This window comes from Chiloscyllium punctatum, chromosome 5, assembly GCF_047496795.1.
Source record: "Chiloscyllium punctatum isolate Juve2018m chromosome 5, sChiPun1.3, whole genome shotgun sequence".
Classification (NCBI taxonomy): domain Eukaryota; kingdom Metazoa; phylum Chordata; class Chondrichthyes; order Orectolobiformes; family Hemiscylliidae; genus Chiloscyllium; species Chiloscyllium punctatum.
The window spans coordinates 32,505,484-32,529,993 of record NC_092743.1 but is presented as its reverse complement, the minus strand read 5'-3'; the positions used below and the strand labels follow the sequence as shown (position 1 = coordinate 32,529,993).

Here is a 24,510-nt window from a genome sequence, read left to right as displayed (position 1 = left end):
ACTGATTTGCTGTTCCAAGATAATAACATCCCATAAATGCACCCTTGGCAAAGGCTAATTCAGTCAAATAGATTCTCCAGTTCAGAATGAAACAATATCAAGAGCAAACTACAGAATATTTGAAGAGGTAGATTGGGTAGCTGCAGAAATGACATTTGCCCTGGTTAGTGAATCTAAAGAGACAATTTAAAAATAAACAGGATGCCATTGAACACTCAGACTTTGTTTACCTGGTTTGTGAATGTGTGGATTTCTTTACCCCAGAGAGCTGTTGAAGCTCAGTCTTTGAGTATGTTAAAAGCTGTGATTAATGTGTTTGTTTGCTTGTGGTTTTAAGGGTTGTGGGGGTAACGTGGGTAAAAGGCATTGAAGTATTTGATCAACCACAATCATTGAATAGTAGACTTGCTTGATGTATTGAATGGCCTAATCCTGTTCCTTTTTTTTTATAAAACCAAAAACCTGTCAGCTGTCGATTTTCCGTCTTAAGTTTTTCTATCCATGCACAGAATGAATTTTTCTTCTGTACACTAAAGTAATGTGCAGTTTTTGATGCTGCTAGGGGAAATTAAAGAGATCAGTGTATAATATACCTTTTAAACATAACCTTGATGTTGTACAAAGGAGAAGAGCAATGCCCCAACCCAGTTCATAAGTTATTGCATTTAATGAGTTCAGATGTAAATTTACAAAGGTGCCCTTTGATAACTCAATCGTTAGATTTCAACCACTGCAGATATGACCGTTTTTTTTTTATTTTTGTAAAAAAGAATGATAGCTCATATTAGTCATTTGACTGAGAATTGAATTGGTACTGATGGCTCGACAAGATAAGGATCTTTTTGTTTCAATTTGACAAATTTAAAATGCTGATGATATTTGTCTATTGAATTGACAGAAAGTGGAGAAATTACAACTTTTTTTTTGCAGACTGAGTGTTTTTACTGAAAAATGTGAATGGTGAGGACAATAGCTCAGTAACTTTCATGCCAACAGGTGCAATCAGGCAAAGTATCTGAAGTAAACACAACATCATGAAGAAACTTTGCAGACTTGGCAGTATCCATGGAAACATGATTTGAGTCTAATATCACTTTTTTTTGTTTTTGAGGAAGGGGAATATTGGACTCCACTTTAACTGTTTTGCTCTCTTCACTGGCACTGCCAAACCTGCTGAGTTTCTGCAGCATTTTCTGTGTTTGTTTCAAAATTCCAGCATATGCAATATTTATTAAAGTGTCTGAAGCTGGGGAGAGGTTTAATCTTGTAAACTGGAAGATAGAGGTCAAAGACACTATTATAAATGAAAGAGAATATTGAAGGGAAAACTTACATCTGGGAACTGGAGAAGAAAGAATAGAATCCCAAGAGGGACATTGACTTGAGATTGTTTTTGGAGGTGCTGCATTTATCCCATCTACAATTTTTCTTTATTTCACTTCTTTGTGTTCTCTGACTGCCCATTTGATGCTCAGTATGAATGATGTATACTTTTCTTCAATAAAGTATTAGGAAGATTGAAGTTATTGTGTTTATCCTTGCAAAATTTGTACTTATTAAATTTCTGCATTTTTTTTTCTAACTGTGCTGTCAAGCTGAACAAGAACTGTTCCTTATTTAACATTGATTTCAGTTTTCTACAATCCTGTTTGCCCTTGATACAAAAATTTGTTGTTTACTTCTGTCTCTGTAACATTACCTACCTGTATGCCTATCAGAGCCTATTGGTTGTTGATCCATTCATTCATTCCTTTGTTAGCTGGAGATATTATGATTTTCAGTCTTTATGCCATCTTTCTAACCTTTTAACATTTGGAAACTTCAGCACATCCAAAACACTGTTGACAACCTTGTCTTGCTGTGCTGCCAATGCCTCATGTTACATGTTGTACATGTGTTTAAATCCCTTTTTATCTATTTGACTACCTGCAGCAAAAAATTTCACTCAAGGAACTCTTGGATGGAGGGATTGCCAATGACAAAGTTAAATAGACCTTATTTATATTCTGTGAAGTTTAGATGATTGAAAGATATTCTCATGCAAACATACATAATACTTAGAGATTGACAAGATAGGTGGATGAAAGATGTCCATCCTGGCTGGAGAGGTCCTCTACAATCAGAGGATATGAGCTTAGAATTAAGGGGCAGAATTAAGGACCATTTAGCTCTGAAATGAGTGGGAATTTCTTTACTCGGCAATTAATCTTTAGATTTCTCTAACCTAGAGAGCTGTGGAGCCTCAATGAGTATATTCAGGACTGTAGTTGATAGATTTCTAAATATTAAATACTGGGTTGTGCAGGAGCATGATTTTGAAGTAAAAGATCAGTCATTAGCTCATCGAATGATGGAAAAGGCTGAATGGCCTAATCATGCCCCTATTTTTCATGTTTTTAACTCTCTACTCCATTATACTAGAAGTTTCTTGTGTATGTTCTCTTTTCTCTTATCCTAGCATTGCTGAATAACTTCAGCTGTCTAGACCCAGCTCTGGAATCCCTTTCCCTGCTTACTTAAAACTCACCTTTTTGAGCAATTATATGGGCATCTGTGCTGTGTGCATCTCCTTTTTCTCAGCAGCAGTCTTTTTTCCGTAAACCTCTGAAACACCTTGAGGTTTCACCTGAATGAACAATGCTTAAGTGACATCAACTTAAGAGTCCACTGTCTTCTCCATTCAGTATGAGAGAATGATTGAAGCCAAGTGTTGCCTTCCTTTCTGGAGGGACTATTTCAACTTTTCTAAACATTTGCACTTACAAAAAAGTGAGTGGGTTGCATTTTCACACTAACTGTGCAGGAGTATGTGGCTTTTGTAACCAACTAATAATCTGACCAGACTCTCTACAGTTGGAGTTTATGGTATGATTAAGAACCATGTGAACCAAGTAGCTATACAAAGGAATTCAAATTAAGCCATTTTTGTGGTTTAACCAATGTCGATACAGTTGTTTCCTGATTTCCGTTTATCTTGCAATGTAGTCTTCTAAATGATTGTAACTACCCTAATTGGCCCTTCACAGGTACTTACACAGTGCAGTTTTATGATGGAGTTATACGGTCTCTGAAGCGAATGCATATAAAATCGATGCCTGAAGATGCCAAAGGACAGGTAAATCCATGAGCAGTTTATTGCAAGTAATTGTTTTTACCATTGAAAAGTGCTATTGACATGGTACTAGCAGGCTATAACTGAGGAAACCTATGCTTTATAGTTGTACTTCTCATTACAATGCTTTTTCAAAGCTTTTATATTTCGTATCTCACTGTTGGGCTCTAGTTTAGTTGTTACCAGTTTCCCTTTTGTTCTTGCCTAAATGATCATTGATAACCAAACTCACATTGAAACAGAGATTAAGCCTGACCCTGTACTTTGATATTCATATGCATAAATGCAAGCTAGTGGATTAGACATTGAACAAGAGGGGAGCACTGGCCAATTCACTAACTCCATTTTCCTAGTCCAAACTAAAATCATAGGCACTGAAGCTAATTATTGTACCTTTGCCATTGCTCTTAATACAGATTAATGTTTGAACTCAGTGTTTCCCCAGTGCATTTGTTTTGATTACTCAATGGCCAAAACAAAATCGAAGGGACTGGGAGTACAATTTTCAAGTTTACTGCTCCATCATCTGCCACTACAACAGGTTCTAGGAATTTGGAATGGAGCTGTCTCTCTTCCTCATTTTACCTTGTTGAGTTGTTATCCTGAGGAGAAGGGAAAGGAAGGAAATTATAATCCTATTTCAGTCAAACATGAACAGTGCCCAAGCATTCCGGGATAATGAATACATTAATGTATCTACACTATAAATTTTAATCACTGAGGGAGCTATCAAATAGTTCAGTAGCCATAAAACATTTGGTTAGGCATCAACCACAATGTACAAGGATTTATGCGTTGGGAGCAAGCCACTGGCAGCTTGTGGTTGGAGTAGTTTGCTGTCACCATCTGAGTGTTAATGAGAAGATTCCCTTACCTTGAACAAGTTGTGGTTTATTGCATAATGGGTGCAAGTTGTTTTTGTAAGATGGACGTTGTGCTAAGACTATTGGGCGATCTAGTATATTGGTCTTCATTATGCAAGAACATACGAGGTTCTCCTTATCCCAAACCAACCATGCTACAACATAATCTGATTTGGTGGAGCTTATTGCAGCATGACCACATTTGGAACTGTTACCTTAGACAGCATCTCTTCCAAAGCTTGTTTCCTCAGTAGTTAACATTCACACTTGCATGTTTGTAATTACATTTGTCACTATTCCAGATCCCATCAAGCTTTGGACTTCAAAATTTAAAGGAGTCTGGGGGTTTCACAATTCTTCAAGAATATTCTCTCTTCAGACTTGGAATATTTGAGGAATGTTGGTCTTGGTTCTGTCCTTGCCACTGTGTGGTATTTCTGCTTCAGAACCTTTTTTGGTTTTTAATATCCCTTGTTGAAAGTTGTTGTTCCTGCTAAATCAAGTAGTCAGTTGTAACTTTATCTGGAGGACTCTAAAGTTCTTGAATTTCATTTGCAGTGGAACTCTTCCCTGCCTTTTTAAGAACATTTGAAATTTCATAAACTCCCTGGCACACAGCTATTCCATTGAAAAAAAATGGTGTTGTCTTGGATTACTAGAGCAAACATCATCATCTTGATAATATCCGAGATCTCTGTGCCAGGTAGTTTCTTCTTGATCATTGTTCTAATTCTGTGATGTTTATCATTCCCCCTCCGTGCTGGCTCTCATGGTGTTGTATGAAACCCATCTTCAATATTTATTCCTAATCTGCTCATGAATATTTGCTCTATTTAAATATTTATTTCAACTGAATAATTAAGGTTAATAATTTCATTTACTCTCTGGTTATGTTACTGGTGAATCTGAGATTCAAATTGCAGTCATGCTATTTGAGGATTCTTGCTGACTTAACTAGGTCTCTGATACTGATCGTCCTTGGAAGATGAAGAATTGAAATATTTCTCTTCAAATCCACTGCAATTTATTCACCAGGTTGTGTTGGGGCCTGAATAATTTTCATTAAAGAATGGTTAATGAGCACAAGTGACTTGTACTGCTCGTTCCGCTTCTCATCTGCGTCTTATTTCATACTTTCTTTTTATCTGAATTTCCTGCTTCAGGAACATTAAGGTGTGCGTGCTCAAGGGTGAGCTTTCTTGATTGAATTATATATACAATCTCTGCTACTTTGCACCTTTTTGTTTTGCTTGGCCCATATAATTTTATCACTGTATGCTGTGGCTTTGTTTCTTCACCCACAGTAAACAAGCTGAGATCTGGCTTCCCAATGACAAATGAGTTTTGTCAAACTCCAGTTGGTTGGGTCACCAATTTCTGACATGGATGTATTAAGTATTGTTTCTAATGCTGCTGTATTCTGTCTCTACACTACTTCTGAAAGTTGGTTATTATAACACTTTTTAATAGACGTGCACTACTTTTGCCTGGGAGGCTTGGTTGTTCCACGTTGCTAACATAGATTTTTAGCATCTGTTGTCTGATCTACTGTTGTCACATGTGACTTTCAATTTTTAGAATGTAAAAACTGTAATGGATTCTCTTGCAGACCTGTGATGAGATTATCCTTTTCTCAGCATTGCTCTGCAATTCCTCTAATAGTTTTCTCTAAGGTAATGATCTTTGAACTGAAATAAATCTGTAAAAATCCTTAGTAATTTAAACATTGGCACATTAAAATCAGAATTCGTAAAAGACATAGTTATAGTTGTTTTCACTGAAGTGTCGAGAGTGTTAATGAATTTCATTTGGATGCTGAACTCTTTCAGGAATTGTATTTGCTTTCAGATTAAAGTAATTGTCAAAAGCCTGTTGGAGCTTCTTCAAACTGATCTGTGCTGCCTTTTATATTTTGACAATATTGTCATCTGCTGTAGTTCCTATTGAACTCTGAAGTGTATTTGCACATTCAGATCTCCTGCTCTTCTTGTGGTCTAAATAATCATAATTTCCTCTTCTTGGTCTTCCAAAAAGTTTCTCTGTAGGCTGTTTCACCCTAAGAAAATGTAATGTTACTACTAATCTTGAATTTTCAGTGCCATATTCAGGAAGTGAGCAACCAAAAGAGGGAGGTGTGATTGGGTGCTGCAGTTCAAAGACTGGCTCGAGTGCAGAAAGTGGATGTCCTGTTTCTGTTGAACTTGGAACTGAAGGCTGTACAAAGTGCTGAGAAGCATGTGAATGTTGCACTTTGCTTTGAATTACCTGAGCATGAAATAGGCAAAGGTTTGATCAAATGGCCTCAATTTATTTATGCTGTGAACCTTTATGGATCTATGCAATAACGATCGGTGCTCCTCTAGAAGGCCCAGTAATTGGTAAATTTTTAATAAAGGCAATTCATCAAAACAGCTGACTGAAGGAATTGTATCAAAAGACCATCCCTGTTGTAAGTGAAAAGTTTGTTAAAAATAGTAACATTTTCTGTCTTCAATATTACATTTCCTGAGCTTTTCTAATGTTTGACTTCTAGACAAACATATTCAAAACAAACTCAACAGATGAGTTTGCTTGTCCTTAGTTGCTCTTGAGAAGGTGATACTGCCGCCTTGAACTGCTGAAGTCCACGTGCTGCAGGTAGACCCACAATGCCTGTAGGAATGAATTTCAAGGCTTTTGACCAAGTGACTGAAGAAACGGTGAGATATTTTAAGTCAGGATGGTGAGTGCCTTGGAGGTCAGTTTGGAGGTGGTGGTGTCCCATGTATCTCCCATCCATGTCCTTTTAGATGGAAGTGGTCATAAGTTTGAAAAGTGCTTTCTGAAAAGATTTGGCAAATTCCTGCAGTGCAACTTGTAGATGATACCGAGCGTTGTTGGAAGGAGTAGATGTTTGTGGATGTGGTACCAGTCAAGCAGGCTGCATTGTCCTGGATAGTGTTGAGCACATTGTTGTTGGAGCTGCACCCATCCAGGCAAATGAGGAGTAGCCCATCACAGTCCTGACCAGTACCTTGTAGATGTTAGACAGGCTTTGGTGAGTTACTTGCTGCAGTATTCCTAGCATCTGACTTTCTATTTAAATAACTAGTCAAGTTTAGTTTCTGGTCAGTGGTAATCCCCAAGATGTTGATAATGGGGGATTCAGTGTTGGTAACACCATTTGGATGTCAAGGGATGTGATGGTTAGGTGTTCTCTTCTTGAAAATGGTTATTGCCTTGCATTTTTGTGGTGTGAATGTTATTTGCTATTTTTCAGCCCAGGCTTGGGTATTGTCCAGGTTTTGTTGCTTTTTGAATGTGGAGTGCTCAACTATCCTGAGGAGTTGTGAATAATGCTGAGCAGTTTTCTGGAATCGTTCCCAATTCTGACCTTATGATGAAGCAGCTGAAGAAGGTTGGGCCTAGGACACTACCCTGAGGAACTCTTGCAGAGATTTGCCACTTCAGATGACTGACTGTGTGGAGTTTGCACGTTCTCCCCGTGTCTGCGTGGGTTTCCTCCGGGTGCTCCAGTTTCCTCCCACAGTCCAAAAGATGTGCAGGTCAGGTGAATTGGCCGTGCTAAATTGCCCATAGTGTTAGGTTAGGGGTATGGGTGGGTTACGCTTTGGCGGGTTGGTGTGGACTTGTTGGGCTGAAGGGCCTGTTTCCACACTGTAATGTAATGTAATCTAATCTAGATGTCCTGGAGCTGAGATGACTGATCGCCAGCAACCGCATCCATCCTTCTATCTACCAGCTATGACTTCAATCAGTAAACTAAAGCAGAAATTGCCATATAAACTCAGCCAGCATCTGTGAAGACAAAGCAGAACTAACGTTTTTGGTCCAATACCCCTTTGTTAGAATAGAAATTGTTTGGCTTCCTTGATATCTTAATTGGCGGCTAACTCTTAAGCTTAACTCTGCAATTCAGCTTTTTTTGTCCATGTTTAAGCCAAGCTATAATGTGGTCAGGAGCTGAGTGGACCTGGAGAAACTGCAACTTAGTGTCAGTGAGCAGGTTGTTGCTAAGGAAGTGGTGTTTGATAGAACTGTTGATGACACCTTCCATCACTTTACTGATCATCCAGAGCAGAGACTGATTGGGCTGTAATTGGCAGGGTGGATTCTTCTGCTTTTTTCCTGTGCATGTTCCCACATTGTCGGTCAATGCCACAATATTATCTGTACCAGAACCACTTGGCTCGGGTTGCGACAAGTTCTGGAGCACAGGTCTTCAGTGCTGTTGTCGGACTGTTGTCAAGGCCTATAGCCAGTGCTATATCCAGTGTCTCCAACATTTTCTTGGGATCACGTGGAGTGATTTACATTAGTTGAAGACTGGCATTTGTGTTGCCGGCGGAGACTGAGATGGATTATTCACTTGGCACTTCTGGCTGAAGATTTCTGCAACTGTTATTCTTATCTTTTACCCTGAGGTGCTGGACTATTTTAATTGTAGAGAATGGGAATAGTTGTGGGTCCTTTTACTCCAGTGAGTAGTTTCATTGTTCATAACTGGATAAGCAGGACTGCAGAGCTTAAGTCTGATCTGTTGGTTGTGGGCTGGCTTAACTCTATTGCTTACTGCTTATGCTGTTTTGCATACAGTTCGGTTTGCTAGCTTCATTAATTGACACCTCATTGCTAGTTATGTCTGGTGCTGCTCCTGGCATACCCTCTCCGTACCCTCTCTGAATCAGGGTTGTTTCCCTGGCTAGATGGTACTGACTGAGTGGGCGATATGCCAGACCATAAATTTGCATGTTGTATCGAGTCTACTGCTTTTGATAATTCACAGCACTTTATGGATGTATACTTCTGAGTGCTAGATCCGTTCAAAGTCTGTCCCATTTATCACAGTGATTATGCTGCACAACATGATGGAGGATATTTTCAACGTGAAGGTGGTACTTCATCTCCATAAGTACTATATGGTGTTCACTCTTACCCACACTGTCTTGAACAGATGTATCTACAGCAGGCAGGTCGGTAGGGTGATGGCAAGTATGTTTTTCCCCTCTTATTGCTTCCCTCACCAACTACTGCAGATTCAGTCTAGCAGTGATGTCCTTTACGACCTCACCAGATTGCTCAGTAGTGCTGCTGTCACTCGCACACAGTGGTGGGCAATGAAATCCCACACCCAGAGTAAGTTTTAAACCCATGTCTCCCTCAGTGCCTACTCTAAATGTTGTTTAACATGGAGGAATGCTGATTCATCAGCTGAGAGAAGACGCTACATGGTAATTAGCAGGAGGTTTCCTTGCCCGTATTTAACCTGATGCCGTGAGACAACTTAGAGGCTGTTAAGAATCCCAGGGCAACTTCCTCCTGATTGGATAGCACTGTGCTGCTGGGTCTGACCTGCTGGTGGTACAGAACATAGTAAGCGGTGTTGAACCTAGTGCCGAGGATGATGCCAGGTAGTCTGTCTGGTTTCCTTTTTTTTTGTTTTTGAGATTTTGTAGCGATTGATACAGCGGAGTGACTTGCTAGACCCTTTCAGAGGGCAGTTGAGAGTCAACCACATTGTGGATCTGGAGTTATATGTAGGCCAGACCAGGAGAAGATGGCAGATATCTTTCTCCGAAGGACCTCCATGAACTATGTAGGTTTTTCCAACAATGGGCAATGAGAAAAGAATAGAGTCAAACAGTCAGGGCAGGCAGAGACAAAGCCGAGAACAAGGTAGGACTCATGAATTAAACTGCATTTATTTCAATGCAAGAGGTCCAACGGGGAAGGCAGATGAACTCAGGGCATGGTTAGGAATATGAGACTGGGATATCATAGCAATTACAGAAACATGGCTCAGGGATGGACAGGACTAGCAGTTTAATGTTCCAAGGTGCAAATGCTACAGGAACGACAGAAAGGGAGGCAAGAGAGGAAGGGGAGTTGCATTTTTGATAATGGATAGCATTACAACTGTACTGAGGGAGGATATTTATGGAAATACAGCCAGGGAAGTTATTTGGGTGGAACTGAGAAATAAGAAAGGGATGATCACCTGACTGGGATTGTATTATAGACCCCCTAATAGTCAGAGGGAAATTGAGAAACAAACTTGTAAGGAGATCTCAGTTATCTGTAAGAATAATAGGGTGGTTATGGTAGTGGATTTTAACTTTCCAAACATCGACTGGGACTGCAATAGTGTTAAGGGTTTAGATGGAGAGGGATTTTGTTAAGCATGTACAAGAATATTTTCTGATTCAGTATGTGGATGTACCTACTAGAGAAGGTGCAAAACTTGACTGACTTGTGGGAAATAAGGCAGGGCAGGTGACTGAGGTGACAGTGGGGGAGCACTTTGGGGCCAGCGACCACAATTCTATTAGTTTTAAAATAGTGATGGAAATGGATAGATCAGATCTAAACGTTGAAGTTCTAAATTGGAGGAAGGCTCATTTTTACGGTATTAGGCAAGAACTTTCAAAAGCTGATTGGGGGCAGATGATCGCAGATAAAGGGACAGTTGGAAAATTGGAAGGCTTCAGAAATGAGATAAGGAGAGTCCAGAGGCAGTATATTCCTGTTAGGGTGAAAGTAAAGGCTGGTAGGTATAGGGGATGCTGGATGACAAAAGAAATAGAGGATTTGGTTAAGAGAAAGAAAGAAGCATATGTCAGGTATAGACAGGATAGATCGAGTGAATCCCTAGAGTATAAAGGCAGTGGGAGTATACTTAAGAAGGAAATCGGGAGGGCCAAAAGGGGACATGAGATAGCTTTGGTAAATAGAGTTAAGGAGAAGCCAAAGGGTTTTTACAAATACATTAAGGACAAAAGGGTAACTAGGGAGAGAATAGGACCCCTCAAAGATCAGCAAGATGGCCTTTGTGTGGAGCCACAGGTGACTGGGGAGATACTAAACAAGTATTTTGCATCAATGTTCACTGTGGAAAAGGATATGGAAGATTATAGAATGTAGGGAAGTAGATGGTGCCATCTTGAAAAGTGTCCATATTACAGAGGAGGGAATGCTGGATTTCTTGAAATGTATAACAGTGGATAAATCCCCTGAACCTGATCAGATGTACCCTAGAACTCTGTGGGAAGCTAGGGAAGTGATTACTGGGTCTCTCTGAGATATTTGTATCACTGGTCACAGGTGAGGTGCCGGAAGACTGGAGGTTGGCTAACGTGGTGCCACTGTTTTAGAAGGGTGGTAAGGACAAACCAAGGAGCAAAGACTTGTGAGCCTGATGTCGATGGTGGGCAAGTTGTTGGAGGGAATCCTGAGGGACAGGATATATGTGTATTTGGAAAGGCAAGGACTGATTAGGGATAGTCAGCATGATTTTGCGCATGGGAAATCATGTCTCAAACTTGATTGAGCTTTTTGAAGAAGTAACAGAGGATTGAGGGCAGAGCAGTAGACATGATCCATATGGACTTCAGTAAGGCATTCCACAAGGTTCCCCATTGGAGACTGGTTAGCAAGGTTAGATCTCATGGAATACAGGGAGAACTAGCCATTTGGATCCAGAACTGGTTCAAAGGTAGAAGACAGAGTGGTTGTGGAGGGTTGTTTTTCAGACTGGTGGCATGTGTCCATTGGAGTGCCACAAGGATCGGTGTTGGGTCCACCACTACTTGTCATTTACGTAATTGATTTGGATGTGAGCATAAGTGGTATAGTTAATAAGTTTGCAGTTGACACCAAAATTAAAGGTGTAGTGGACAGCGAAGAAGGTTACCTTAGATTAGAACAGGATCTTGATCAAATGGGCCAATGAGCTGCGGAGTGGCGGATGGAATTTAATTTAAATAAATGTGAGACAATGCATTTTGGGAAAGCAAATCCTAGCAGCACTTAATGGTCAGGTCCTAGGGAGTATTGCTGAACAGAGACCTCGGAGTACAGGTTAACTGCTCCATGAAAGTGGTGTCGCAGAGAGATAGGATAGTGAAGAAGGTGTTTGGTATGCTTCCTTTAATGGTCAGAGTATTGAGGAGTTGGGAGGTCATGTTGTGGCTGTACAGGACATTGGTTAGACCACTTTTGGAATATTGCATACAATTCTGGTCTCCTTCCTATCGTAACAATGTTGTGAAATTTGAAAGGGTTAGAAAAGATTTACAGGATGTTGTCACATTGAGGATTTGAGCTATACTGAGAGGTTGAGTAAGCTGGAGCTGTTTTCTCTGGAATGTTGGAGGCTGAGGGTTGACCTTATAGAGGTTTATAAAATCATAAGGGGCATGCATAGGGTAAGTAGTCAAGGTCTTTTCCCTTGGTTGGGGGAGCCCAGAGCTAGTGGGTGTAGGTTTAGGGTGAGAGACGATATAAGACACCTAAACAATTTTTCACACAAAGGGTGGTGTGTGTGTGAAATGGGCTGCCAGAGGAAGTGGTGGAGGAGAGTACAGTTGCAACATTTAAAAGGTGTCTGGATGGGTATATAAGTAGGAAGGGTTTGGAGGTTTATGGGCCGGATGCTGGCAAATGTGATTAGATTGGGTTGGGATGTCTGGTTGGCATTGACGAGTTGGACCGGAAGATCTGTTCTCATGCTGTACATCTCTATGACCCTGTGACAGTGGTTTTATGGTCATCAGTAGATTATTAATTCCAGATGTTTTATTGTATTTGAAATCAGATGTGGCAGGATTTAAACCCGGGTCCCTTGACATGAGCTGAGTTTCTGGATTAATAATCCACAGATTATATGACTTTCGTATCTGTTTTCCCACCCCGCCGCCCAACTCTTGTCACAGCCCAGAACAAGTTATTTGGCAAACTGCTGCTTAACTAAATGTTGTATGTGTTGCGTACAAGCTTTATTTCCAGCCAAATTCTTCCATTTAATTTCCTGTTTATTCCTTTGTCCCGAGTTTTTATTTCTTCCATACAACTTTGCTGCTTGCCTCCACTAATCCTTGTGTAAGAAAGTTCCTCATTGTAATTCTTTGGGTTAAACTTTTTGTTTTGGATTAATTATTGGATTTATTAGTGACTATATTGAAAGCTTAACTTTATTCTGTTTCACAGTGAAAAATTTGTGTCTGGGTCAAGTACTTTTATAATTTTAAAGACCCATTGGTCTACCTTCCAAACCTTGTAGAAGAGAGCCTCAGCTGTGAACAGTTCATCTTGAAAGACATTATCTCAGGTTTTGATATCAAACTTGGGAATATGTTTGAATTTTCTACTGTGCCTCTGCATCCTTTTTGTAAGGAACCCAGACCTGTGCATTTTTAAAATAGCCTGGTTAGCTTATGTTGCCACTCTAAATCTTTTTAAAAAATCTTTTGCTCTTTATCTCTGTGCTTCCCTGGCCCATTTTGATCTTTTTTCCTCAAACTATCTGTAGTATGCTTACTCATTATTCCAAAGTGAAGAATAAGCAGGCTACCTATTTTTTTACCTGCCTTTATATGCTTATCTGCAATTAAAATTCAAGTTTTATGGCCATTCATTTCCCTATTAACAAATAGTGTTCACTGACTTCCTGTGATCAATAGGTAATATGTTTAAAGTCCTGCATGCAACACGTGGCATTTCATGCAGCTTCGCAAAGTCAAGGGAAAGCTACCTAAAGCAATTGATTTATATTGGCATTAATTGAATTAATTAATTTTCTTTGCCTCATGTAAAATTGATCTTAATTTATTAATTATCTCATTATAAATTTCTCTGTATATGATCAAACTTGAATAAATTTACTTTAAATGAATGCTGTTTCCATTTATGCACCTGTGTTAATAAATTTTAGTGTTACCCACAAGCCATTGGTAAATATTATTTACATGTAAGGTAATGGAGTTGAGAGAAACTAAAATATCTCTTTCCATAGAACTACCATAAACTACTACATAGAGCTGACGATTCTATCATACTTGACATAGCAAAATTGAATGAGAAATGTTGACTTTGATATTTGCAACAATAAATGTAAAACAGTGTGTCCATATAGCAAGGTTTGAAGATAGGAAGTTTGTACTGCACACAATTTATAATATATAGAGAAACTTCATTATCCTGCATTTCTCCAATTGGCAATTTGACAACTTTTTTTTTTCAAAGCTAATTATTTTCAAAGTTCAGATAATTATTTTTAAAAAGCGAACAGTCAGTCCTGCTCACATAACCGTATAAAATTTGTCAAAGTCTATGATAGTTAAGACTGATCTGTTCTTGCTCTGGTCTTAGCTTTCCACTGTTCTCAAGCACCATTCACTAGATTCAGCTGCTCCTTCGTGACTCAAGACATTAACATTAATTTTTGATTCGCCAGTATCATTACTTCTCAGGCATGTCATTTGAAAAATTTACTGTAATTATTATAACTATATGCATACAACATTTATGGGCCTTCAAATCCTCTGATCATAGAATCCACAGCATTTGTTTAAAATGCTTTTGGGGAGGAAAAGGAAAAGATGCATGTTTTTGTTTTGAGTTGGGACAACTGACGTTTTGTCCATGAGCAGTATTAAGAAAAACTGGAAAGCAATAATGGTCAGTGTTTTTTTCCAATAGTTCTCATCAAATCTAAATGTGTTGGCTCTCGATGTGTTGAGTAAGGTCCTACTGGTAATGGTGGTCATCCTGTACCAAGGCATTGAGTAATTAAGGTAAAACACAATTCTGTCTTAACCACCAATCCATTTCCAGCTATTGCCATTACATTGCAGTAAGGAACAACAGACCTGCCTGATGCTTTCCTCTGGAATTGGGCACATAGGCCATTTGTATTTCCTCCACCACTGCACCCAAAATCAGCTACCTCAGCACACTTTAGGGGACCCGACCTGAAATCCTGATGGATAAACTCCTGAAACTTTAAGGAAAAAACATATTGAGACTTCAGAGTTGCAACGCTCTTCTACTTTTTTTTCCTCTTCTCTCAAATGAAATGATTCTGAAGGATGGAACATTTTCTTCATAGGACTGGTTAGCTCTTGTTAAAGCTGCTACAGCAGCAGCAGCTGCTGCAAAGAATAAGACAGTCGGCAAACCCAGGGTTAATAAGGAAAAGATGGAGAGAAAAGTGGGGAGAGGATCCCACTTCAAGAAAGGGAGAGTGATGTCAGAAGTTAAAGAACCAGAGGAGGAAGTGCACAAAAAAACAGAAGAACTTGCATCTTTTGCTATCTCAGGTTAGTGTAATTTATATAATACCTGACTTTAATGTATCAGACAAAATTTAACACAACCATGCAGAGAGAAATTATGACAGATGACCAAAACTTAGTCATTGTTTAGTGTGAAGTTTTGATAAGGCTTATAAGAGAACTGTTGAGGGAACAAACCCAGAGCTTGGGCCCCATGCAGTTGAATGCAATTTAAGTTTTAAATAGCAAAATTTTCCTTTGTCTTGCACACAATCTATCCAGGCCCAGAGAACTGGGGACTATGAAGTAGGAATTGCTAATATAAATTACAGCACAGAAAGGGGACATTTAATCCTATGACTCCCACTTGATGATTTATTCTCAACAGAAGCAATCATCCTCTTCTTTTATGCCCATTCAGATCTCTTCCCTTTGTTTTTGTTTTCCTTTGGCCACCTATTCTAATTCTTCAAATGTTAGCTAGTGCACAATGAAACTATATTCAAATAACTTTTGCTGTGATTGCTTCCTTGTTCTTAACCATAAATTGCTGTAGAATTCCTACACTGTGGAAGCAGGGTCCTTGGCAAAGTAAGGCAGCATTGCTAACCACTGTGCTACCATGCCACCCACATAGTGACTCTGCTATTTCTATTCTTGCTCTGAAAGCTACCCATATATGATCTGCTATCATGATGAGATATTTGTCGGTCTGGGAATTAGACCAAGATGTTAACCTAGAAGTATTCTGTATATATGATCTTTGTTTTCTGGCCTTTGGCCACTGACTGACTGACAGTCGGGGTGCTGAGGAGCAAAAGAATTTGTGTACATGTGTGTATATAGCATTTGTGCAGAGGTATGAAATGTAATCAGAAAGACACATGGAATGCTGGCTTTATTATATTTTTTCTGGAATAGAGCAGGGAAATGTCAGTTTTATAGAGACTTTGTCAGATCCCCACCATTGTACATTGTTTAATTTTGGTATTACTCTTCAAAGGAATATCGATTTTGTCTGAATTTCATTTGAGCATTTTGAAGGTTTTGTTATGAAGACAAGTTATTGCCTTGATTTCGGTAGTTTGAGAGTTGATGTAATTGAGACTTTTATTGGGACTGAATCAAGCTGGTTAACTGTTTCCCAAATGGACAACATGGATACGTGCACAGCGTCCAACTCCTGTTTTATACATTTTGTTTGTGTTTCTGCATTGATGAAACAAGTCTGAAGTGTAAATACAAATAAATTGTTTTTCATAGGGAGTATTTAAAATTGAAGTTTGACTCAACCATAAGGAGATATTAGAAAAGCTTGGCCAGAGATTTTAAGGAGTGTCTTAAAGCAAGGCTGGCCAGAAGTTTAAAAACTAGTTTCGGTAGTTAATGCCAGAGGTAATGGCCTTGTGGCTGAAGGTGTCAAAATTGTTCCAAGGCACGCACAATTTGCATTTACATAGCAGTTCTTTATGTCCTTGGGCTGTCCCAGAAAGTACAGTTTTCAGCCAAAAGAATTTTGTCTTTTAGATTTGCAGCAACTTTACTCATTTGCATTTATATTCTGTACACCAAGATGAGAATTAATTTTCATCCACACAAATGAGAGATGACTAAGTATCCTGTATTAGGTGACTGTCCCAAAAGGTGGAATCAGTGGCAATGCAGCTTTCACTCAGTACAAGAGGACACCATCTGCCGTGACTAGATGTTCTAATTGGATGAAGGGGTGCGCCAGTTATCCCTCATCCAAGGCAAGAAGGCTGAAACTGAGAAGCGTTAGTATTGTCAGGTCACCATACTCTCTCATTTTCAATGGCATTTTGTAGCTTGCAGTTCATTTGTGATGAAAATCCCTTAACTGCTCCATAACATATGAACTATATATGAGGATTAACAGCTCAGGGTTAGAATTTGTCCAAATTGCAGTGTATTATATTTAGGCTCTTAATAAAGATTAAGAATCAAGAAATATCATGGACTTTTCAAAAATTTTCTAGTTCTTTAAATATCAACTTTTCAGTATTTTAGTTTTATCTATTAGTGTATCTGCTAGAACCTGTTGCTGTATTATTTAAAATCCCCCGGAGGTATATTCTGTCATTCCCCAGTCAATAGACCCACTCCAAATATCAGCGGCTCAGCTGTTAGTGAATTAAATACAAGGAGTAAACATTTAGTTTAGAATATTAATGACCCTAAAAGGTCTTTGCATTGCCTAATCCAATGTTGTTTTGAATGCAGTTTGTATATAAATGACTATACCAATATAGTTCTGACAGATAATGTTTCAGAAATTGATTGACTGTTATTGGAAAAGATATCAAAGGGCCAAGCAGTGCTTGTGAAGTTGTAGAGGTTCAAGGAGTCAACACTCAACAGATAGAAAGAAAGAAAGAAATATACAAGTTATTATTAAACACATGATCAGGGATCTGAACAAATACAGAATGAGTGTGATTAAGTGCCATAAAATATAATGTTTTGAATCAGTTGATTAGAAAATAGCTGTAATGGCTCCTGAGCCACTGTAACCTTATTGTAGCAGAGAAGGCCAACTGGTAAACAATGTGAGCTGCAGGGCAAATAGACAGTGAGGTCTTCACAGAAAAATTTAAGTGGTTGAATTTGCCTTTTTTTTTTACATGAAGTATAGATATTGGGGCAAGATACAAAATAGATTATGCACTATTTCATTGCATTTAGGACAGAGCATGGGCATCAAATAGTCAGAAATAGCAGTGTTTAATTGACAAAGATCAGTGATTATATCACTGTAGGAGTTTATTTGTCTCTACTCAAAGTAAATTGACTTTAAATCTGAATTAATTTCAGTAAAGATCTGTACTGTGATGTTGAACCTTAATGGCGACTATTTTTGTTACTCAGGAAACTCTGAGCCATTGACCTTTGATGAGCCAAAGCAGACTTTCGGACCTGCAGAAACATCAGGCACAAGGAAGAGGAAAACTAGTGTCATTTGCTCATTCCAGGCAAAAAGAGCACGCCTCAACAAAATCACAGGTTAGAATTAATTGAAAATTCGAGTACTGGCCTATTTTTGGTCATTTGGATGTCTGTTCTGTATAAAACCCTGTCAACCTGTTTGAGTTTCCAAAAACAAATTGCTTAGTAAGTCACAAGAGGCATTCTGTTTATCAGGTCTGAAGTACTGTCATTTCCCTGAAGGGACACAGCAGAACTAGTAGGTAGGGTTTGGTTGGTCCACTGCTTATGAGTTTTAATTATCAGCTATCAGACTTGTAGTAATCAAATTAATGAGATTCTGTTGTATGACATGGGATTTGGAACATTTTATTGAGTGCGACAATTGTTTAGTGATGATGTCACTGGACTTGTAATGTAGAGACCTGTATGAATCACAATGGATTCAAATCCTACCATGACAACTGTTGCATTCAATTAATAAAATCTGGACTGTAAAGCTCGTGTCCATAATGGCGACTGTGGAAACTGTATTTGAAATTTATAAAAATATGTCTAGCTTATTAATGGCCTTTTTGGGAAGGGAATCTGTCATTCTTATCCATTGTGATCTACTTGTTGCTCCAGACTGTCAGCCTTGTTGTTGATTTTTAGATGTATTCTGCAAGGTCTAGCAAGCCACTTTTTTGAGTGGAATTGGGATGAGCAACAAGTGATGCTGCCAATGATGAACATTATCATTTTGTTCACTTTATTGTAACTTCTTTTTCTCCCAAATTTAAATATTCTATATGCATTTTTTTCCCCAAGGAGAAGGGAGCATCTACTCATGAATTATTTTCTGAATGAAACCTGAGTCCAGAAGCCAATCTTTTCTGCTCATTAGGTATCAGACATGAAGATCTGCATCATCATTGCAATAAGAGAGGCTTTTTTTTTGCTGACGCCTTGTTCCTGCACTTAGTAAACATATTTGGAAAACCTGAACAACAAATTAAACTACTATGCAGTAGTTTTGCAGCTGGCATCTTCCACTAAGTGCGGTCTCCAGTTCAATAAGATGTCTGCTTACCCCACAAACAGTTAGTGTTGCTTCAGGTTAAATTTGTATGCACAAATTTCACTGGTGCCAGCTGCATAAGCTGTACATCCCAGCAATTGACTGATCAAGTCAAGTAGCATATCTCTTCAGTTCTCATAAGCTAATATAAATCTGACCGCTGAAGCAATGCTAACTTTCTTGTATAAAGTCATCTTTCTCTGTAGTGCTCAATACTGCAGGGTTCAGCATAACTGTACAGGAAAAGTAAAATGTGAGCCACAGATAGCCTTCCTCTCTTCCTTTGGAAGATTGAATAGAGAATGGGGTATTAAAATTATACTCTTTTTATTTGTTTTGTATTTCATTGGAAAAGTGAGTAAATATACTGACGATAGGGTTCTTCATAATTCTGTGCTGCAGGTCTGTTGGCATCAAAAGCTGTGAGTGGTGATGGTTCAGAAATGCTGGAAGATGGTATTGGAAGTCACCATGTGCCTGATCAGGTATGAATGAAGTATTTTTAAACATGTTTTAGAGTAACCCTACACAAAGCTGGAGAGAGTAAAGATCATAATTGTGGTTAGAAGGACAGCAAATGCCTAATACAAGTTTTATTAGCCTATAAATTTCAGAGCAGGTTGTGATTGTTTTTGGAAGTGTGTTTTTAAATTGCTTTTCATGGTTTAGGGTTGTGTAAACGGTCCCATGTATTTGGATACATTTGAAGTGCCCTCAAACTCGACTTAGCTTGCACCTTCATAATCTTTGTAGTCTTGGAAACATGTCAAAATAATGGTATATTAGAACTTGTTTTAAAGTTTAACTAATAAGAAATGTTGGTAAACAGTAAAAAGTGAATGTTAGAACATATTAATTTTTATACTTGACCAAATTGGCTGTGTAATGGCAAATTCTGATTTTCAACTGAAGTATTTTTGAATGTTTTCTCTCATACCATTTATCAAAATTATTTGGCTTGTATCTTTTCAAAATGGATTGTAAAAGCCAAGCTGATATTTTTGTGAAAAATACTAACATTATTCTAGTGAATTTAAATAAATTATTTTTAAAATGGCATATTTGTTCTCTTCCAAAAGAGGTTTGTAATTGACTGAGTCACTTATACACTCCTTGATCCCTTTACCTATCAGTCTCAACCAAGCTAATTCTTGCAAGGGCTGTATTCAACTGATCCAGCATACAGCTTCTGTGGATTAAGCTCAAGAAGTTACTATGTTTACATTCCACAATTATTTTAGTTTCTGTCTCAGGTAGTCACCCTTAAGATGTTGAAAATGTAGTGCAGAAAAGCACATGAAGCTTTTCTTTACCTGGTAATAGTGTTGAGACTTCCTTCCTCAATTTTCCTCTTTTTAATTTTTAATTTTTAACTTGTTACTTATAAGTACAAGTTAACATTAAGTACAAGTTGTCTTTTACTTTGCATCTCTGTTACTGTTTCTGGGATAGTGGAAGCTTTTGTAGAGGAAGAAAGAAAAAATATCCAAGCATTTTTATAATTTTAAAAAAAATGTATATTCAAGGCAAGAGCAACTTTCATTTATATAGTGCGTTTTGTTTTAACAGCATTTTTAAAGTGCTTTGAATTGTTATAAAATAAAATTTGATGATTAGCTGGTAAGAATTAGAGCAGAATACAAAAAGATTGATGTAAGATTTTTCGGTCCATAACAAAGCAGAGTCAAGTCAGAGGTTTAATGAGGCAATTCCAGAACTAGTTGGCTGAGCAGCTGAAATTGCAGCTACCAAAGGCAGAACAGTCAAGTGACACTCTCAAGAATCCAAAACTGGTCAGTGTGGATATCTTGGAGGGGTGAGAAGGTAGAGGTGAGATCATTGAGGATTTTTAAAGCCAAACTAGTTTTGTTGCTTAACTGGGAGCCATTGTAATTCAACAAGCACATGGACCTCGTCAAGTGTGAACACAGTTTTTGATGACCTCAATTCTATGGATCACAGCGAATTTGCTGGAAAATTGCAGCAGGTCTATCAACAACTGTGGAGATAAGTCAAAGTTAATGTTTGGGTCCAGTGAGCCATGTTTAGAAGAAACGTCACTGGACCTGAAACGTTAACTATGATTTCTCTCAACAGATACTACCAGAGCTGTTGAGCGTTATCAGCAATTTTTGTTTTTGTTTAAGTCAGAAGGACTTGGCTACCATAGCTACAGGATGGGGGGTTACTTGTTCCCTGCTTCTCTCAACCTACTGAAAGTTCAGAGAATAGAATCTCGGATATACGAATTAAATGATTATTCCTTGAAGCCTACTGGAATGGAGAAAGTGAGGATTGCAGATGCTAGAGATCAGAATCAAGTGTGATGCTGGAAAAGCACAGAAGGTCAGGCCGCATCCGAGGAGCAGAGAAATCGACGTTTTGAGCATAAGACCATCATCAACCTCATTTTGGGCTTTTGCCCAAAATGTCGATTCTCCTGCTCCTCCCTGGCACATTCAACCTGGCCAAACCCCTCAGGATTTCATATTTTCAATCAAGTCACCTGATATCCTTCTAAAGATCACAAAAGCTCAATTGGTCCAATATTTAGTAAACCTTTTCTGAATGGTTTCCAATGCATTTAGATCCCGCTTTAAATAAGGTGACCAGTACTGTGCCACAGTACTGCAGAGAGTCTCATAAATACCTTCTATATTTAAGCATAACCTCTCTATCTTCATATTCAGTTTCACACTCAATGAGCAACATTCTATTAGCTTTCCTAATTACTTGCTGTATCTATGAATAGCGAAGACTGCAAATGCTGGAGAAGTAAGAGTCAATAAAGTGTGGCATTGGAAAAAGCACAGCACATCAAGCAGCATCTGAGGAACAAAGGAATCCATGTTTTGGGTTTGCCCGTCTGTCACACCCGAGACGTCAACTCTCTTGCTCTTTAGATGCTGCCTGGCTGCTGTGCTTTTTCCAGCATTACGTGTATTGACTCCTAGTTGCTGTATCTGCCTACTGAACTTAAATTCATGCGCAAGGGCACCCAGATATTTCTGCAATCTCTCACCAGTTAGATAACATGCTGCTCCTTTTTATTCTTTCTCCCAAAGTTGACATTTTCCGCCATCACACTCCATTTTCAACATTTTTGCACACTTAAAATCTATCTATCTTTTTGTATATAATTTTGTGGCTTCCTTATGCTCTCTTCACAACTTTTCAATTCTATTCTTCTGGAAATGATGTAATATAGTGCTTAGTTTGACCTTTTTATATAATGCTCAACTTTTCATGGTTGGTGTGTAGGCACTCAGCTATTTTATTCATCTAGTGATCGATACTTGCGCCTTCCAAATTTCTCCTATCGAAATGTAATATCTCATGTTTATCTCTGTTAACCTTGGAGAAATCAACTGAAGTTTATTAATATCCTCCTGTAAATTTCTGCAGTGCTGTCCTTACTGATTATCCTACCCTGCTTCCCCCCCCCCCCCCATTTACCATTACCCAAATTTAGAAATTGTAGTCTTGATTCAAAAGTTCAAATAGTTAATGTAAATTGTGGATAGCAGTGATTCCAACACTGATACTTGTGCAATATCACTTCACACCTTCTGCCACTCTTGATTGCTTACCTTTCAATCTGAGGCTGTATTTCAAATCTTGAAACCAACTAGCAAACCATTCTGCCACTTGTCCCTGAATCTGCATTCTTAAACCTTCTTCAATGATCTATTTTGAGAAGCCTTTTTGAACTGATTTTAACTATCCAAATAAATTACATCATCGACATTACCATTATCTATTCTCTCTTCACCTCAATAAAATTCCAAGTATGTTGATCAGCTGAGATTTTAACTTTTGAAACCCTTGTCGACTATTCATCGTTACATATCATCCTGAATGTTCTTTCATTCTCTTTAGTAAGGCTGAGGATCCTAGGATTGTATTTATTGGAGTTTAGAAGATTAAGGGGAGATCTAATAGAAACTTACAAGATAATACATGGCTTGGAAAGGGTGGACCCTAGGAAATTGTTTCCGTTAGGTGAGGAGATTAGGACCCGTGGACACAGCCTTAGAATTAGAGGGGGTAAATTCAGAACAGAAATGCAGAGACATTTCTTCAGCCAGAGAGTGGTGGGCCTGTGGAATTCATTGCCGCAGAGTGCAGTGGAGGCCAGGACGCTAAATGTCTTCAAGGCAGAGATTGATAAATTCTTGATGTCCCAAGGAATTAAGGGCTGTGGACCGAATGGCCTTCCTTCCACTCCTACGTCTTATGGTCTTATAGTAAGGATCCCATTACTTTTCCAACCATTGATGTTTGACTGCCTGGCCTTTTTATTTTATGAGCACTTTCGGCTTCCTTTTAATGAAGGAATCACTGTGGCTATTCTCTAGTCCCCTGGCGCTATTATTATTATATATGATTGGTTCTGTCTTTACTGTCTCTTTAGATACCTTTTAAAATCTATGGGTGCAATCCATCAGGACAAAGGATTTCATTGTTTTTGAGTTTTAGTCTATTCAATATAATCCCCTCTTTATTTTAGATGCAATAAGCATTATTCAATGACAACATGTATATGTTCCTATTCCCTTGTATATGCAATTGTGAAATAATTATATATTTACCATGTCTCTCATTATTATTATCCACCTTTTGTAAATCGCCAGCTAATTTTCTGCAAATTTTCTTTTCTCAATTTATTTTATGACCAGTGACAACCTCATTGAATGTGGGCACATCCATTTTGCTTTTGTATGCTACTGCACATTAGCTAAATATTAAATTATGCAAAACTTCAAACCTCTTCCACATTCGTGTCTTTGAACTGGATTCTGTAGTTTTGTTGCGTATCTGCAATCTGAAAATGGAGGTGCAAAATCTAGAAGCTGAAAATCTGTTGAAATCTGGTATTCCCAAAAATCTCACTTGTCACCTGTTCACTCCCTCTGCATGCTGTAGTTGTGTCACAATGTTAATGTCAACTGTTATCTTTTGTAGAATTGAAACTTGAATTTTCATGTTAAAAAGGAAAATATTTAGGAGGTTTCCTTTAAGCCAATTTTTTAATGCTGATTTTTGCTCACATTCCCATTCTGCCATGTGCTAATGAGGCTCAATTGAAATTGAGTAGTAAGCAAAAGGTGGCTGTTTGAACCATAGTAATTTCATGTGTAACATTTCTGCATTGTTTACGGCCCATTTGTTTTGAGGTGGCTAATTGGAGTAGAGATATTAAAAATAAATTATCTACTTAGCACAATCTGCAAATTTACATTGATACTGAGTAGGCCATGTGCAGCTATCAGATAAGACTCTGCCAAAATTAATTTCTGCATGTAAGCACCACCAACATTGGAATTGCAGGGTTGGCAAATCCTTCTAAAATGCAGTAGTATCAGAATTATTCCTTGTTATCATGAACCAAATAAAAGGAAAAAGCAAGGGAGCCAAAGATGGAACTTTGGACACTGGCCTTGCTGGGAGATTGTGACGGTGCTATGTGGGGGGGGGGGG

At 38.4% G+C, this 24,510-nt stretch overlaps 1 protein-coding gene across 2 annotated transcripts in view; it reads left to right on the top strand.

The window, feature by feature from the left end:
- Positions 1-24,510, top strand: part of phf20l1 (PHD finger protein 20 like 1) — a 123,058-nt gene that overhangs the window by 16,574 nt on the left and 81,974 nt on the right. For both annotated transcript variants that reach the window (XM_072570006.1, XM_072570005.1), the window contains exons 6-9: positions 3,027-3,115; positions 14,861-15,071; positions 17,913-18,047; positions 19,432-19,514. In XM_072570006.1, coding sequence (XP_072426107.1) covers positions 3,027-3,115; positions 14,861-15,071; positions 17,913-18,047; positions 19,432-19,514 — 518 coding nt within the window. The remainder of the gene's footprint in view (positions 1-3,026; positions 3,116-14,860; positions 15,072-17,912; positions 18,048-19,431; positions 19,515-24,510) is intronic.